This window comes from Pteropus medius, unplaced genomic scaffold (genome assembly GCF_902729225.1).
Source record: "Pteropus medius unplaced genomic scaffold, Ma_sr-lr_union100, whole genome shotgun sequence".
Lineage (NCBI taxonomy): Eukaryota > Metazoa > Chordata > Mammalia > Chiroptera > Pteropodidae > Pteropus > Pteropus medius.
Window position 1 is genome coordinate 8,913 of NW_024342688.1, and position 18,084 is coordinate 26,996.

An 18,084-nucleotide genomic window follows, 5' to 3' on the forward strand; every position below is an offset into this window, starting at 1 on the left:
ATACCCTAGGGAAGGCAGATCAACCAGACAAGAAATCTGGACTACTGATTATATCATCAGGCCACCATGCCAGCCATGCACTGCTTGCCTACCTGCACATTTCTGTTATACAAGGAGAAGAAGGAAAGAACCCCCTGAGCTGTCCCAGCCTCTTCTTTTCCGGTTTCTGTTATCAGTGAATGCAACTCCCAACAGTATGCTGCATATAGAAAGGATCAACTATCAAGAGGCACGAAAGAAATTATCCTTTTGATCATGATTTCATTTTTTTAATGGGAAAATTGGGACGACAGCTCACAGAAATGAAAAGTGGAGACCAAGGTCACGTCAGCCTGTGTGACCACCCTGCAATAACCATGGCTGACTGGCAAAGAGGGTGTGCTCTGCGGGAACCAAGGCAGGGACCAAGTATGGAGACCAGCAAAGTATGGCCGGCCCTGAATGCACATGAGCAGGCTTCCTCAGCCTTGATGAGAGTTTGCGAGAGAAGCAAGTAGAGAAGAAAAAACTTAGCGAAGTGCCTGTCTCAGGAGTTTTCGACGACCAGCGGTGGAGGCAGGAGTGAGGGAAAGAGGCTGAAGAGGTACTGCACATGGACACTGAAATCGATCAGTCTCCGTGCCTCACACAGGGGCACGATAAAGAAGGTGGGCTTCGAGGCTTAAAATCCGAGAGTCACAGGTCTGAATTATCCAGTCATCTTTTGCTGACTGGCAAATAAAGAAGGCTTCAAGTGTTGAATGAAGAATACTGATCATAGGAAGAAGCCAGTGAGCAGAAATTGGTAGCAAAACTAGTAAGTGGGTATGAGGTGGAGATCAGGTGGATGCCAGAACTGGTGGGAGGCTTGTAAGACATGGTGACCCCGTCCCACACACACCAAACACACATACACCTCTAGGGTGCACTGTTCATCAGGCCTTCTTCTGCTTCCTGGCCCCATACAGCACCTTGGCCACCACGCCCAGCAGCTTCCCACAGAGCCACAGGGAACCCAGGGTGACCACCAGAAGGAACAAGAAGACATCCAGTAGGTACTGCTCATACCAGGGCTGCTGGAAGGCATGGGGCTTGAGGTGCGCTGCTCCCCCTGTCTGTAGAACATGGTTGATCCAGCCCACCAGCCTCTGGGTGGGGGTCAGGGGGTGGGAGCGCATGATGATGCTGGCGGCCACTGCTGCCGACTTGTACCTGTTGGCAGAGACAGAGGCGGGCGTTACTCATGCGGTCTCAGAAGTCTTCGAGACCTGTCTCACGCTCCTTTCACCACATGCACAAAAGACTGCGTTTCAAGGAGAAGTTGTTGGCCTGGCCTTGCCACCGTCTAGCTGGGACCCTCTGAAAAGTTCAAACTCATACCTATATGCACGGACCCGCACTTAGTGCTAAAAATGCCACACTTAAAATTAAGCGACTGAGTTCATAAGGACTAGTCTCTACCCCAAGGAGGCTTATGATAGACAACAGGAAAATTGTGCGCGACGTAATCATCATATATGTATATTGAGTACCTACTTTGTGCTAGTGTCGGGGCTAAGTGACAAATATGGCTCTGGGGACTGCAGCCCAGGATAACACCTGCAATCTGCAGCCCCTTCACAGCACAGCATTGACCAGTACTGGCTTCATGGGCTGTGGCTGCATACCTGTACAGGACCCCTCACTGAGACAGGTCCTGTGCTTGATTTAATTCTCTGCTGTCACCATCTTGAAATCTTTCAGCTTAAGAATAAAGAACCCTGCATATCCACTTTCCATCGGGCTCCACAAATTATGTAGCTGGTCCTGAGGCACAATGTCCGCGGATCAGCCCAGCTCAAACGACTCCTTCACAGGGGTCAGTGCATCATGGCCTTTGGGTCTAGGTCTTTGGAAAGCCAATGAAAGATCCCACCTCATTTATCAGAAACCAAACATTGACAACACATAAGATATCAAATACGTATAAAACTTTCGGGTTATCAAACACCCTGGAGCTTAACAACTTTTCTCAGGTTGAGAATCACAAGCTACATGGTTGTTTTCCAGGCATCTAACAAGAACTCCTTCCAGGGCTTCTACGTGCGAGGGAATGCGTTGAGTCTTGAGATTGGATTTATGTACCCTTGAAACTCTAAGCTATTCAGTACTCTTTGGTTATAATAAATACATATATATTTTTTTTCTCTTCATGTAATATCATTGTGCTGGATCAGAATTTATATAAGGTCAATGGATTTTTTTAATGACTCACTTAACAGAAATTCCTTCACACTGAGTTTGTGGCAGGCCCTTTGCTAGGCCCTGGGATCACAGTGGCAAAGAAGAGACACTCACTGCTGTCCTCGGGAAGTTTAGTCTCTACTTTCAAGTGTGGGGGAACAGATGATAAATTAAAAGTGCTAAAGAAATGGGGTAATTACAGATCCTGAGTAGTGTGTAGAGGAAATCACGGATGAAGACTGGCGTGGGTGGGGAAGGAGTCTAGTTGGGGCTGTCAGACAAAGGCAGCCTTTCTGAGGAGGCGACATTAGAGATGAGACCCAAATATCACGAAGATGAGACAAAAGGCCTGAGGTGGAGAACAGTGTGGCATATTGGGGTACAGAGAGGCAACCTCCTGCCTCAATAGGAATTCTACCATAAGCACCCCCAAAATATAAGACCTCCAAAGACACCCTGTGTAAGTAGTTCGCGTTCCTTACAACCCATAAGATAGAAAAATATTCTCACATCTAACTAAAATGGCCTGATCTTGTTCTCAGAGGAAAGAGGTCAGCTGTTAGCATCAAACACATATGATCCTGTATCCTGGAAGTTGCAGCTTTTGTGGCAGAAAAGACTCATACAGAGCTCTTTGTGTCTGAGGTCTGCATTCAGCCTCTGTGACCACAAGCCCAGAGAGCTGCACACCTCTTGTCTTCTATGACTTGCTTCATCGTCAGAGCCAATGTCTCAGCTTTGATCTGCTTGAAAGGAATAGAGACACCGAACTTTTTGGCTTCTACTCGAACCATATTTCCAGGCTGGTCTCCAAAGATGGGGAGCCCCACTATGGGCACAGCATGCTGGATGGCCTCCATTATGCTATTCAACCCTCCATGGGTGACAAAAAGACGGATGCGAGGGTGAGCTGTTGTAAATGAAAAAGAGAGCAAAACACTTCTGAATGAAAAGTTGCAGAACACAAGGGAAAGCACTTAGGGCAAAACATACACCGAGGGATCTCGAGGTGTGCCGGACACATTCTAAAGATGATTTGGCTTCGGACACATCCAAGGTGCATGTCCAGGATTCTTTTGCCTTCGTATAGAGACTCCTTGCCTCAGCTAGAGCACAGGCAAAACTCAGAACCCAGAAAATTCTGTAGGGAATAGTGTTAAGCGAAGCATATATCTCCATCCATCCATTCATCCATCCGTCCGTCCGTCTGTCCATCCGTCTGTCTCTATCCACCCAGTGTCTCTCTTTGATTTTAGGGCCTCTCTGATTTTCTCATCTGCTTTCTCTTTAGATCTCTCTCTGTCTCTGTCTCTCTGTGTGTGTGTCTCTCTCTCTTTCAAAGTTTTGAGCAACCTTTTCTTAATTGCCAACTAATTTCCCCTCATCTGAATTCCTGACACAACTCCTGTGTCATTCATAAAACTTTCGCTGTATGTATTGTCTCCTCGACTCTATGAAAAGCCCCCTCAAAGCAGAGACTGGACCCACCAATTCAGTATTTCCACTGTCAACCTTTCCATCTTACAATATTTAGAGCTAACTAAAATGATTATTGATAATGAAGAGTTCGTCTCAGTCTGCGCCTCTCAACTGGGATGAACATTAGAATCTTTTGTCTCTTCTGTGAAATCAGAATCATGTGCCCCAATCCGGACTTGAAAAATACATTTGCAGAAGTAGAACGAGAAATCTGTTTCTTAAATTCCACAGATTATTTTTAGTCATAATCTTGGTTACAAGCCTCTGATCCAGTCACAGCTATGGCTGTCAGGAGATTCTAAGAAGCAGCACTAGGCACACAGAAACCTTGTTTTGGGGAGGGGGAGAGAGGGAGGAAGTGAGAGAACTCTCTGGTATCAGAGCTTCAACGGATTAAATAACTGGCTATGAGGTTGCTCAGATTAGCACTGAGGTATTTTGGCACAACCTGAAGACAATACTGGCATCGATGATGTGAAGGTATGAGTTGCTCGTAACTTCGTATCTTAGGAAGATGTGTCTATGCGGGGGGCGGGTGTGTTTAAGAGTATGTGGCTAAACCAGTGTTCATAAGGCCACTAAATACAGTGGCAACATGCACACTAGTATGCATTCTCAGAGTTCACAGCCTGTTGAGCACTCTGTTTTGGTGACCTTGTTCTAGACCAGACGCAGTAAGTCACGGGTGACTCTAATGGCTACCGACATCAGGCCCGGAACAGAAAAGAATGAAGGAGAAATGGCTGTTTTGCCATCTGATCTCTTTGCAAGTAAAGTCTGATTCCCCAACAACTACAGATGGCTAATCCATTCCTCCCCTCTGGAGACTTACTTTTAGCTAATAATAGCTCCTTATGCTGATGGGATTGCCTAGCTAGAGGTCAGAGCCCCGATGAGCCTGAGAGACACGTAAATTAAAAGAGAGAAGCACACCAGCTTAGTCCTTACCCAGGAGGTCATTCTGAGGAAGCCAGTCCACCATTTTCACATTTGCTGACAATTTGATGTCTTTGGGCCAATGAGAAGATTTATACCTCCATATCACTCCTTGAGGGAGATGAGCAAAGGCACTGTTCATCTCCTTAAGAACATTCTGGGACTGAAAACTGTCCACCATGGAGCCCAGGACCACAAGGACAAAACCGGAGTCTCCAAACTTGGCAATGAATGTCTCAAATTCCTGGACAGAGGTAAGAAAGGAAAGGAAGTGAACAAAGTCTTCCATGAAAGCCTACACAGCCATGAAATGAAAGTCAGGCTATTTACTAACACACCCTCCTGTCATTCCCAGAGCTCACAGTTCTGAAACTCTTATCACAACTCCTGGGACAGCTCAGCCCCATCTGCATTGGACTAATTTCCATTCTGTTGCTGAGAACATCTTTCTTCTCTGAAACCCAGATGCTAGTGTCTGAGCCACCCAAGACCCTCTAAATATTGTAGGTCACTTGAGAGATTTCCAAAGCCAGATGAGAGATGGTAGTCTTAGGAAGGTAACGAGTGGGGATTCAGAGTCCAGCGGGCGGGGCCGGGGGGGCGATATGGGGAGGCGAGAGTGAAGCTGGGAGAATGCCTTTGGCATAAGAGCAGTGAAGGCAGAATAGAGAAAGCTCCTAACCACGCGTCCGCACCCAAAACGCCACGTGGCGGGCTTTCCTCTGATAGTCCATGACATCCTCAGTCACTGATCTTTGTAGCTCATCTCCCACCTCAGTGGTTCGCCCATGTGTCTACATATTATATCCACATGGGAAGATTTAGTCTAGCCGAGGAATCCAGAATTATGCGCATCTCCCTTCTACCTCAACACTGTGGGCCCCATCTTTTCCCCCACTGGAATGCCGTCCCTCCCAGCTCCATTCCTCAAAAAAATCCTGCCACCAACTCAGAGCTCATCTAGCCCATGGATCATTCTGCCACTTTTCCTGATCACTTAACGCAAGGTCAGGCGGGGAAGGGTAGGGCACCTCGGTGCCTCGATCTCGGGGCCAAATCAGGGCTCTTCCTGGCTCTTAAGTGAATGGTAGTGGGAAAGTCACAGTACCTGAGCCTCTATCTCCTTAGAAAAATAGAGATCAGCATCCTTCCATCCACGTGGGAAAGGAAGATATTATATAAGAAAAAGCCCATAAAATGGCAACCCTGTGCTGATAGGCAAAGGGTCATCGACTCATCCCAGCTTCTCTCCATCGTGAAAACTTCGATAGCAGGGTTTCTGAGTCTGGGCTATGCATTCAAACTGACTTAACCAGGCCTCACCCAGATCTAACAGATAAGGAGGTCTAGGTGAAGTTAGGAACCAGGGCTCTACAGGCAAGGGATGCTGGAGATAAAGTCTGCAGTTCTTATTATCAGTCCCACACAGTCCCACCTCGGTTACACTCTGTACTCAGAGTGTTGTGCGTTTCATTGTGAGTAACTAATCTCCTTAACAATTCCTGCACGTGACAGATGCTCATAACATCCTTCCTACACATATGATCACACGAAATGTACATAAAAATGTCAACTTATTAAAAGGTTTATCCCAACAGGGCAGGGCTATGATGAGGCTAGAGAGGAGCCTGGGTGTATCATTTCAGGAGGCCCTCAGTCTCCTGAACCTCAGGGGTGTGCAAGTCCCGACACTGTACCCACATGACCCTGAAAGTGAGCGGTTCCTTGGTGTGCCTTAGGTACCTCACTCGTTTTGCCCTATCGGTCCCCGGATCCCACTGGCAGGGACAGCCACCAAATCTGCACTGAAGACCTCTGCATGAAATCCATACTGAGAGCTAAGGTTTACTTACTTGTGGTACTGCTTTAGTAGGTTTGGCCATTAAACCTCCAATATACACAGTGTTGGGCAACAGAGGCCGAGCAAATTCAAAGGCAAAGTCAGAGTTAACAAACCACAGCTCCGCTTTCCTTAGAAGATGAGACAAAACTGGCCTAGAGCCTTCTTGAAAATGCTCCTTGATGATATCATCAGATGTAGAGTGAAGCTTCCATTGCTTCATGAGGAAACCAATGAACATCAGAAAATTCTTTACTCGGCCCCAGAAGTCCATGTGGTCAGTTAGGAAGGAGGTGAATACTGGCACATAAGATATGGGGCTGGGTAGTCCAAAATCCAAAGTGCCAAATGTGCAAGGGAGAGTGGTCACAAATGGCTTCCCAAGCTTCTCAGCAACCAGGAAACCACAGAAATCAAAACCTTCAACCACCAACAGGTCAAAGTTCTCATTCTTTAAGGAATCCACGATATCGCTTCTTAGCAAATGTTTGCACTGAAGGGCCAATGATTTCAAATATTCGAAAATGTTCTCAAACCTGCCTCTATAAGAAGGAAAATAAATGATAAATATTTGTAGGGGGTGTTAATATGACAATACATAAAAGAATCTTAGACTATAAAGAAAATATTTCAGGTAATCAAGAGCACACCTAGCTGCAGCCATCTGCCCTCTTCTCGATCACTCTGAGCAGATGTTATGCTCTTGAGAGTATTTCTTTCCTCCACTTTCCTAGCCTATTCAAATCCCAAGCATTGTCTATGCCAGTTCACTAGAACACATATCTTTGAACTCAGTTCTTGAAACTCATAGGCAAAGTAGAATTCTGTTAACTGAAAACGAATTATGTTGAGCCTTCTGCTCTGGGTGCCTCCTCTGACCATAGCAAATCTCACAAATTTCTTTCTACTCCATATATTCTGTCACGTTCTCCTTAAAAATCAATTACATGCGGACTTTTTATGAGTGATTTTCTTGTTTAGTTAGGCAAATTGTGGACGTCACCTATGATACAGTCCCATAAGTGATGACAATACAGACTTTTTAAAAAAAATCGCTGTGTATTCTGCATATAACAGATGACCTCACCCTAAGAACTCTTTTATCAAAACTCAAAATCTTTCAGCTAAAAGTGGGAATTCCACATTTCTATGCCAATAGGTCAAGCAATAAAAAAAGCCTGATTTTGAAACACTTTATTCATTTTCCACTTCAGTACCAGTGGGGTGTCCAGAGAAGATAATGGCAAAGTTTTACTAACATGTAATTACTCCTTTACCTATGGGATTATCCCAGGGACCTATCTTCATGCAATGCTTTCCCACCAGTTCCTGTATAGAATATAACCCTTCTCCCTGTTTGTACAAGGTAAGGGGAAATAGATGAGGGCAACATCTATACTTTAAGGTACCAGAGGTAACAGGTGCAATGGCTCAAGATGTCAGAGGACCTGTGGCTGCATGGAGGACCAAGAGAATCGATACTATGGGACACCTGTAATTGTACTCCACTGCGCCGAAGCACCCAAGATAGGGAAGGTCCAGAGGCTGTGATCTCAGCCTCATCTTTAGGATCAACTGCAAGTTATACAATGAAAGTAATTAATTAAAATGATCCTATTTTTTAAGATCTCACATAACAAAAAGAGTGGTTACCAAATATTTTGGATAATTTCAGTAATGCTATAAAAATTCCTAGAATGTATTTTATTAATCATATTTGAAATTAAGCTAATAAATAGAAAAAACATTTCAAGAATGCATGGTTACCTAACCATCCTCAAAAATATTAAATTAGGAGAGAAGGAAAACACATACTTAAAATCGATAACCAACAAAATTTATAACTAACTGGTAAGATGATATAAATCAAGTGTCGAATGTGTAAGTTCGATCAGACTTTTACAGGAGGTACTGTGGCCTTTCAGTTTGAGTAGGAAAGAAGGTTTTATCTTTTTGAAAAGTCAAATTTTAGCAGGACTGTGACTAGGAAGTAGGATTTTCAACATTAAAAAAAAAGAAGGTGAGGCTACCGCAACTAACTAAGATAGACATGATTTCCTGTCTTTCCACTTTTATATCAAAGATTGGGGAATTAGGTGTTACTATCCATTCCAGATGAACCAAAAGGAGTCAACTTCATGTCTTATTTGCATGAGGTCGATTGCTATTTAAAAGAGGCTTCACCTGGCCCAATGTTGAATTACTAGAAGAAAATCAGTGTTCATGAGTCTTCCCTCCATTAGTGAATATATGTTAAAAAGAAAAGATGAAAACTAAGTGCCAAAGGTTAGCTCTGAGGTTGAGGTGCCTATATTTCTGTGTTGGGGAATTACAGACAAAGATTGCAAGTGAAGTATTGCAAGGAGGTCCCAGAAGAAACAAGTATGAATGATATCTATAGAATGATATCTGTCTATCTATAGTGGAAGAGGGACAGTTCACAGGAAGGAAGAATTTCCAGTGACTAAACTGTATGATTTGGTGTAAAATACTTGTTTACTCAATCATCCACTCATCATCTATTCCTTCATCCCTTCACCCATCCATCCATCCGTCTATCCATCCATTCATCTATACTTTCTCATAAACTCGGTCTAAGCGTCCATGCATCTATCCATTAATTTGTATCACTAAAAGCGTGACTCTTTGGTTCAAGTAATAAAAAGAAATTACCTGCCTTCCAAACCTTCTCCTATAATAAATTCAACACTCTTCTTAAGTTCTCTGTTACAATCTTCAGGTGCAAGCCAAGTAATAACTTTGTATGATTTTTCCACCTCTTTAAAACCTAAAAAAGACCAATCGGTTGATAATGTTAAATATGTCACACAACAGGATTAACATTACCGTGATGATATCAACATTTGTCCCAATAAAGTTACACTTACTTAAATGTTTGCTTTTTGAACTGCTATTGCTTGGTTCGATCGCTTTCTCATTCATTCAATCTCATAAACTGAAAACATTAACTTTACAATGATTCAGGAATGCTTTCCAATTTTAAGTAATGGAAGATTCCATTTAAAGATTTTGTTGAAGATATAGCTATTCATCTCATTTTGCAGAAAAGAAAACAAAGTTAACTGACTTTAAGATCATTTGTCAAAGTTGCGCACATAGTAAGTGGATGGGTTTTATTTAAATACAGGTCTTTTTAATTCCAGAGCCTCCGCTCCTTTCTCTTGCAGAAATAATTATTTTCATTATTTAAAGTGAGGCATCCAAATAGTTTTCATTTCAGTAAAAAGTACTAAATGGCTTAATTAAAATAAGAGTCCTCTGTACCTCTACTTACCAACTTGCCTTCGCCCACATTACCCATATATAATACAACGTCTGAGTCCGTTTTTGATGTTTGCCTGCTAACACATATCCAGCCCTATCTCACACTCCCTCTTCTGGACCCCACTTGGGTAAACCGATAAGAAAGTCTGAAGGTGCCTTTCTTTGTCTCTAGTGGGAGTTTCAAGCCATAGAAGTCAGGCAAATGAGGGAGAAGCCTCACCTGTTCCCAACCCACCATTCACAATGGAAACTCAAGCTAGTCATTATTCCTTGCTCTGGAAAGCCATTTTTCAGATTTGCTTGGGAAACTGTTCTGCTCTTCCAAAAATGTCTTATTATCTGGGTATAATGTTTCATATGCTATTAATGCCTGTGTGCCTTCGTCGGTCATGGCATCCAACTTAACTGGAAATGCCATTGACCTCACACAAAGCTCAAGGCCCAGTGCCTCAGTTAAATTCCTGGGAATTATCTGGTCAGTTTAAGTCCTCTCTATCTCTTTATATTCGATAAAGCTATCGTAATCAAACCAGTATGGTACTAACACAAAAACACATAGATGAATAGAACAGAACAGAGAGCCTAGGAACAAACCCACCCCTATATGGCTAATTAATCTATGACAAAGGAGGCAAAGATACACAGTGGGAAAAAGACGGTCCCTTCAATAAATGGTGTCGGAAAAACTAGACAGATACATGCAAAAAAAAATGAAACTAGACCACTTTCTTACACTATATACAAATTAAACTCAAAATGGATCAAAGACTTAAAGGTTAGAATTGAAACCATAAACTCTCACAAGAAACCATAGGCAATAACTCTTTGATATTAGTCGTGGCAACATATTTTTAGAGAGGTAGCCTTGGGCCAAGGCAAGAAAAGAAAAGTTAAACAAGTGGGACTACATCAAACTAAAAAGCTTTTGCTCAGCAAGACAAAAAGGCAAACTACTGAATGGGAGAAGATATTTGCAAATAATATGTCCCATAAGGGGTTAATATTCAAAATATATAAAGAACTCATGGTGGACCTATTAATTGAGAAACAAATTACCTGCTCCCAAGAAACAACAGTGGCACAGCTATTAGATTCCAATTACTGACATTGTTATTGTAAATGAAACAAAACGAAAAACAAAAATGAGTCACCAATCTCAAGAATTTCGACATCCAAATGGGCAAATCAAATTTGGTTTTAAGGATTAGAAATAATCCTCTGTAATTTGTCCTTCGGTCTTGTGAGCTTGAAGCTCTACCTTCTAAATCACAGCTTCACCCTTCGAGGTCTCTGTTCCTCATGAAAGAAATCATGAGGTTGCAGCTGAATAGTTTATCAGCCTGTTTCTTACTTTTGCAGAGTCTAATGGCCTTCTTTCATGTTATCCTCTGTCCATTTGAGCCCAAACTGCCAGCGTGTCTTCTGATGTAAAATTCTCAAGTACTTCATGGATCTCCTGGGTGTGTCATGGGAAGGCACTCCATTGGACAAGAGGCTGCTCCCCAGATCTTTACAAAAATTTCACCTCTAATTTTGGCTTCGACCAATATATCTGAAGGAATCCATGAGCCACACACCTAATCCTCAAAGAGTGCTCTGTGAGACTGAATATTCTGAGCTTTTAATCCTTCAGGGGCAATTGCAAAAGCTTGCACAGCCAGATCACTGGAAGTTTTCTCTACAACAGAAAAGGATTAATTGCTTTCTTGACAGTGGATCCGCTAATTTCAGAATCTTTTGCAATCTGAATAGACTGAAAATTTCCAAAATCATAAAGTCCTGGTTTCCTTATGCTTACTACTTCTTCCCACAATTTGTCTCTTTCTTCTCACATTTAAGGCAAGATGCCTTCAATATCTACATTTCTACCAAAATTCGATTTAAGATGATCTACATGTGGTGTAGGACATATTGATCTCAAACAAATAGCCAGAAATTTCTGGAGCAAAATGGGTTTACTCAGGAACAACAAAGAATTGCAATTTGGGGCGTTGAGTTAAATGGCAAACCGAGTGCAAGTCCGGAGAAATGAAGAAGAGGGACATTACTTTATGGTCTTGGCAAGGGCCGTTATAAAGGAATACCCATTCGGAGGAAAATAAAAGTTTGAAATGAGTGACTTTTTATGGGCTGAGTTATGGTCTTCTCCTTTTGGCCGAGCTATAACTGACCAAGGAAGAATCTTTTCTTTCTCCTGCTGAGGTAGTAATGTAGAATCACTTCCTGTTGGAACGCACACTGCTGTCTCTTCCTCTTGGGGTCAGTGGTGTACCCAAGAGTGAGAATTCTCCTAGCCTTCGGACTCTGTTTTATATGAGGTTTCTGTTTATTAATTTGAACAGACAATATAGATTTTCTCCATCACGTTCTCCACTTCCTCCTGAGTCCTCATTAACAGAGTTCATAACGTCTGCATTTCTACTAAGAGTCTGTATGTGGCGATCCATGCTCCTTCTATCACATCCTCAATATTGTTTCAGCTTCTACCTATGAACCAACTGTGATTCCAGATATCAGTTGGAGCAGTAGTACTTGTGAGTGTTAGAGATCTTTGTATCTTCAGAGCCTGTGGTGTCATTTGTTTACAGAAGTTGTAACGAAATAAACAAGATGGAGAAATGTGTTCAAACAAGGACTTGATAAATGGTCCAATGTTTCAATACACTGAAATGGGCATCGGGTGAGAAATCATAACCAATCATGTTTTACTTGCAGACACATCTAGCCAAGCTCTACTCCCGAAGTAACAAATGAATACGCTTTTGCGAAGCCTCAGAAATGTCCGTTATTGGGGAATTTTCAGAGAATCTCTAGACCCTTAAACCTGAAACCTAAAGATAAAACTAAAGGGATTCAGGAACTCCCCGAACCGTATATAGAGGTTGGTGTACATACACATATCAAAGCGGTAGAAGGTCTGTAGCTTTTAGTAATTTCTCAGAGTTCGTGGGAACTGCCAAATTATTTTCCATCCAACATTTTAATTTAACTTAATTTAACATTTTAATTAAACTGAATTACAATTTTTTAAATTAAATAGAATTAATGCAATACAGCTACTTGATCAGTTCTGCAATCAAGGCACTTGCGAAAGGTTATGTATAAATGGTGCTCAGTGAAGAATTCAGAACCTAATCTAGAAGATGATTAAAATAGCTTTAAGTAGTAACTATACTACAATTTTGTTAGCAGCATTATTCACAATAACCGAAGATGAAAAAAGAATCCACATGTCCATCAACTGATGAATGGATAAACAAAATGTGGTATAGACATACAATGGAATATTATTTAGTCTTAAAAAGGAAGAAAATTCTGATTCATGCTTCAACTTAGATGAGCAGTGAAGACATTCTGTAAGTGAAATAAACCAGACAGAAAAGGAGAAATATTGCAGAATTCCACTTATATGAGTTACCTAGAACAGTCGAAATATAAGAGAAATAAAGTTCAATAGTGTTTATCAGGGGCTGAGGACAATTATTGTTTAATGTGTACACAGCTTCAGTTTGGGATAAGAAAAAAGTTCTGGAGATGGATGGTGGTAATGGCTGCATAACGATGTGAATGAACTTAAAATCACTAAACTGTACACAAAAAATAGTTGAAGTGGTCAATTTTGTGTTATGTGCATTTACCACAGAAAAACACTTAAATGAAATTTTGACAGGAAAAATTATTCTTTTAGAACACTCTGAACAATAATGAAACCTGAAGTCACCCTCAAAGTTTTAAAATTTATCAGAATTACTTTCCTCAGCAGTGCTATTTAATATTGCAATTTTTTTTTTTTTAAATCAAAGCCTAAGTGATACTTCAGATTGAGCAATCCAGGGCTGAAAGTCCTAAAACAACCCACCACGGTTATTAACCTGCCATGTGACCCTGAGGATGTCATTTAAGTTCTCTGGGCTGCTGTGTCCTTGTCTTTCAACAGAAAAGAGTTGATAAGATTTATGAGTTTATTTTAGTTAAAAATTATTTGGATTTCATGATTCAGTTAAGAATTTCTGACATCACTGCTCACAAACACATAGGCATTCACTAAATTTTCAAGACAACAAGATTCTCTCAGTGACAGATTCTCACCGTAGCCGCATAAGTAAGGGACACGCAAAGAAAGCTTCCTCAACTTTCAGACATCATACAAGGAGAAAGTAATCTATGCTATAGAAAAAGAAAAGTGATGCTTAGCTGTTAGAAATCTTAAACATTGCTGAACACTTCTATTCAACATCCTTTCAAGCACATTGTAAAGTAGCATTTACCAAAACAGTCTGCAATAATGTGTGGAAGTTTGCTTGGAATGGAGTAGATGTTTAGGCAACGGAGGAAAATAAGAGACGACAGTGTGTGGAGACCTGGTCGACAAGAGCCAAGAAGTTTTCCAACGCCTTATACAAACATAAACACAAATACACACACGTACACACACCTTTTGTCATTCTTACAATCCAATTAGATTTTTAAAACTATTCAGAAAGCTTTTCTATGGAAAAGGTTTGGTTGTTCTTTGCCCGCAGTAGACGATATTAAGAATCAGTGGGAAAAAAATACCTGACATCAATAAACCTTCTTTCGGGTGAAACATGGTGACGTTATGACCGTGATCTTGGAGAACCTGAGACACCTGGCTCATCAGTAGGTAATGGCTTCCACCTAGGAACAATAAAAAAACTTCATTTCTGGAATGATGAGAATAGAGATTCTGAGTTTGATGGGGTGATAAATTCAGAAGAGGAAGTGTAGGGTAACAGAAAGTTGACGGTGAGTACAAGATGAGCTTCATCAGTTAATCGTCCCATCTCCAGCTGAGTAAGCCTCTTCTAGCCCATGCACCCAGAGCCTGCTGGCCCAAATCCTTCACTTGTGACAAACGTCCATCCAATATTCCCTCTTATGACTCATGGTCTCCATATCAGTGTGATGAGCTTGTATGTGCTTAGGCCTTAAGGAGTTTCTGATCCTAAGGAACGTGCCGTATTTTAGCCAGGGTCTTGTAGAGACACTGAGTGCTCAAGAAATAACTGCACTGGTGGAAATTTTGGCAAAGTGCTACCCATGTGAGTGTTATGTTCCTAACGTAATCAATGAGAACTATTTCTGGAATCCGTCTCTTTGGAAATTTGTGCTAGCGTACAAGTCAGAAACATGGGAACTTGAATATGACTCCAAGAAACAGCCATTGGAACACAAAGACGTGGAGCCACCACTCAAGTCCAAAATCCTTGAGTTCTGAGGATTGGCAGGCTGTTTCATGTATTCGGCAGGCTGTTTCTCAGCTGCGGCCCGAATTCTGTAGAACATCAAAATATAACATTCTTAACTGTGGGCCTGCAGGATCCTCTATGCATAAGAGACTGAAACACCACCCATCATCCTAGGACGATCCTGGGATCCTAAGGAAAGAGAAGTCTGATCCTCAGGGGAGATACAAGTTCCATCGCATCAATATCTTCTCCTAGAACCAGCTCCAACTGAGGCCTTTGCTTGAATCGAAGTGTCCCGGCAACACAGAAAGATGAGATGTTAATGGCAAATGCCATGAGTTTAGAGATTAGGGTTAGAGTGCAGCGCTAGAGAAACAGTGTAGCTATTTCTCAGTTATTTAATACCCAAACTTAACTAGTCTGAAGTAGCAGGGGATAAAGTACAAATCTCCTACACCTTTGGCCCACATTTGAGTCCATGTAAAACCTGAGAACCGGAAAGAGGGTGGTGACGACACATGCCTTCAATCACAGAGGGGTCCTGGTGAGCCCATAGCATTCGGGGGCAGAGACGGGGAGTCTAGCCCTGCACGAACCAGCTTCCTCTGAAGTCTGTGGCAGGAGAACATATACTTCCAAGGACTGAGGAAGCTCTTTTGCTTCATCTCTCCTAACAGTCAGAATGATTAACAATGACAACAAAAGATTCGAAATGGTGTGGAGTTCCAGGGTTTCTTAAAGACTCCTCCCTGGAAAGGGCCTGAGACTGGCAGCTTGGGAGAGAATGGTCCGAGGGTGAGAGGAAAACGTCAGTAACTTCCAGAGGTTTGCCGTTAGGAAGGTCTGCTGTGCTCTTGCAAAAGGCACCTCTCTTCCCCGACCTGAATTACGTGATTTATGATTCCTTCCGCTCAAAGATCCCCTGATTCTTAGTGATCTAAAGTGATCTAAGAGCCCACCCACTGTCCACCGAAGTAAAATCTTAGGGAAGCTCCATTCTACATCACCCCTCTATCCTGCTACAGTTTTTCCTTTTCCTCTTCTATTCACTTTGGTTCAAAAAATGTAGGAAATAAAACTGAATCCACAAAATGCAGAATTAACAGTCACGTGAGTCCTGCAAACACTTCCAGCAGCAGGAGTGAAAGAAAAGGGGGCGCTGAGAGAGACCCAAATATGCAGGGTCCACTCCTCAGCCACGGTGAAGTCTCCAGCCTTCCTATGCTGGCCAGTCTCTCCTGGCAACTGCTGCCCACTACTAGAAGTTTAAGGTGAGCCTCTGAATGCCCAGCCGCTTTCTAGAGGAGGTGGCTCAGGGGCTCCTGCAGTGGGCTGGATCTATACTTCTGGCCCCTGCCCAGGCTGGCATCATGGGGAGTGCTTTCTGAGCAGAGAGGAAAGGGTATTTGGTTTCTCTAGAACTATTTCTCCACCTCGGGGTGGGGGATATAGACACCCATCTCTCTCCCCTACCCCGCCACAAAGGCACGCAACACTTCATCCTCCAGCCAGGGCCACAACCCTGCCCAGTCTGGAAAATCACATGGAATGATCCTCTGACTACCATCTGTTTGCCTGAGCCCTGGCAAGGCACCCGTCTCTCAATTCCTTGGCCATGCACTCACCAAGCAAGGTCATAGTAAAGATTTTGGCTGCCTCTGAGAGCAGGAGCTCAGGTAGAAGGAGGCCAGCTAGAAGCAGTAGAAGCGGCTCCCGCTGCCCAGCCATGCTGTCTCTCGTAGAAGTAAGGGACAGGAGCGCAGTGTTGTGTGCCCTGCACCTGCGTGCTCTCCCAACAGCTGGCACGCAGGCAGTGAAGAAAAGACACTGGTGGGAGCCTGGGAAGAGATTAAAGACGGATCCCTCCTGTTTTCTCTTCAGCCTGGTCTCTCTTCTGCCTCTCCTCTCTGGATGCAAGCCCCGTGGTATTCTGCCCTCCCCTCCCTAACCAGCACTCGCGGGTGGGACCGGATGGTGAGCTGATCTTTAATCCCTCTGTTCACATACTCACCATACTCTCAAGATAGAAAAACGCTGAACCAGCAATGCTTGGACTGAGGAAATCAGGTCAATGACAGCTCCACTTCCACGTGACTGGGACCCATCTCCAGAGTTTTAGGGACTCTTCCCTCAACTTAGGGAACTCCACCGACAGTCTAACTGCTCCTGTCACCTCCCAGTGCCCTCTCCAGCGCCCACTGCCCCAGGTGCCCTCTTAAAATATCTGCTGGTGTCCTCAGTTCAAGAGACACTACTCTCTGGAAACAGTGTCCATTCCCGTAGCAGTACTTTCTTTCTACACGCCGGAAGCAAATCCGCAAGGGAAATAGACCTACCATTCAGGGATTTCTCCTAGGACCTCTGAAAGATGTCATTTAGTCACGAAAAGGGACTGCTGTCCTAACTCTCCAAGACCGGGTCTTCTTCAGCAGATGTGAAATTCTGAAGCTGAGGCCAGAATTCTGAATGAGCATCACGGCGACAAAGGACTGGGGAATCTTTCCAGAGTCTCCTGCAACACAAGCTGAGGACATATTCTAATTCTGCTCCTTATAATGTTAGCCCTAAAAAGGACAGGGCATGCAAACACCAGAAATCATCTTTGAATCAAGTCTACGAGAATAGGTACGTTTCAATTATTCATTCGACTGTCGAATAGCTAAGGATATCAATGAAAAAAAGAGATATTTGGTCATATCTTTCCTAAAGGGTAAATATCCATAATTTCTTTCATTTCTTAGTTTCCATGCTCCCAATCCATTTGGAAACCAGTTAATGGTGCCATTTCCCACAACTTCAATATGCCATTTCACAATTTGATCAGGAAGAAATTGTCAGTCTGGCAAAATATTCTAAATATACTCATTTTTGATAGGTACGAAACATGTCAGACATGGGTCTTTGCATCTATTGTACATATATTTTTAACTGAATCTTTTTCATTGTGTAAAGAGTCACTATTTCGTTCATGTTCCCTTTCATAACATACTCAATGCTATAGATATCCAGGACATCTAATGATATGCAGAATTCTATAGCAAATAATCTGCAACTACAGTCTCGTTAACGTATGGCTTTTGTTTTTTGGTGATGGGTTAGGGGTCTGTATTGTCCGAGCTTCCAGTTTCCTGT

General features: G+C 42.7%; 1 protein-coding gene across 1 annotated transcript; it reads right to left on the reverse strand.

Annotated features, from left to right (window-relative positions):
* Positions 1-242: 242 nt before the first annotated feature.
* On the reverse strand, positions 243-16,897 carry LOC120605960 (UDP-glucuronosyltransferase 3A1-like). The gene is made up of 7 exons (XM_039867045.1): positions 16,578-16,897; positions 14,300-14,401; positions 9,131-9,245; positions 6,471-6,999; positions 4,630-4,861; positions 2,893-3,112; positions 243-1,191 (listed from the first exon to the last, which is right to left on the reverse strand). Exons 1-7 carry the CDS (start codon positions 16,678-16,680, stop codon positions 915-917), a joined length of 1,578 nt encoding a protein of 525 aa, XP_039722979.1. The 5' UTR covers positions 16,681-16,897; the 3' UTR covers positions 243-914.
* Positions 16,898-18,084: the final 1,187 nt, after the last annotated feature.

Bases quoted from the DNA above. Each gene is read 5' to 3' on its own strand.
- LOC120605960 (XM_039867045.1), bottom strand. From the start codon at position 16,680: ATGGCTGGGCAGCGGGAGCCGCTTCTACTGCTTCTAGCTGGCCTCCTT. The intron at 14,402-16,577 runs GTGAGTGCATGG...TATTGTTCCTAG, and splicing joins CTTTACTATGACCTTGCTTG to GTGGAAGCCATTACCTACTG. The intron at 4,862-6,470 runs GTAAGTAAACCT...ACCTCTGTCCAG, and splicing joins CTACTAAAGCAGTACCACAA to GAATTTGAGACATTCATTGC.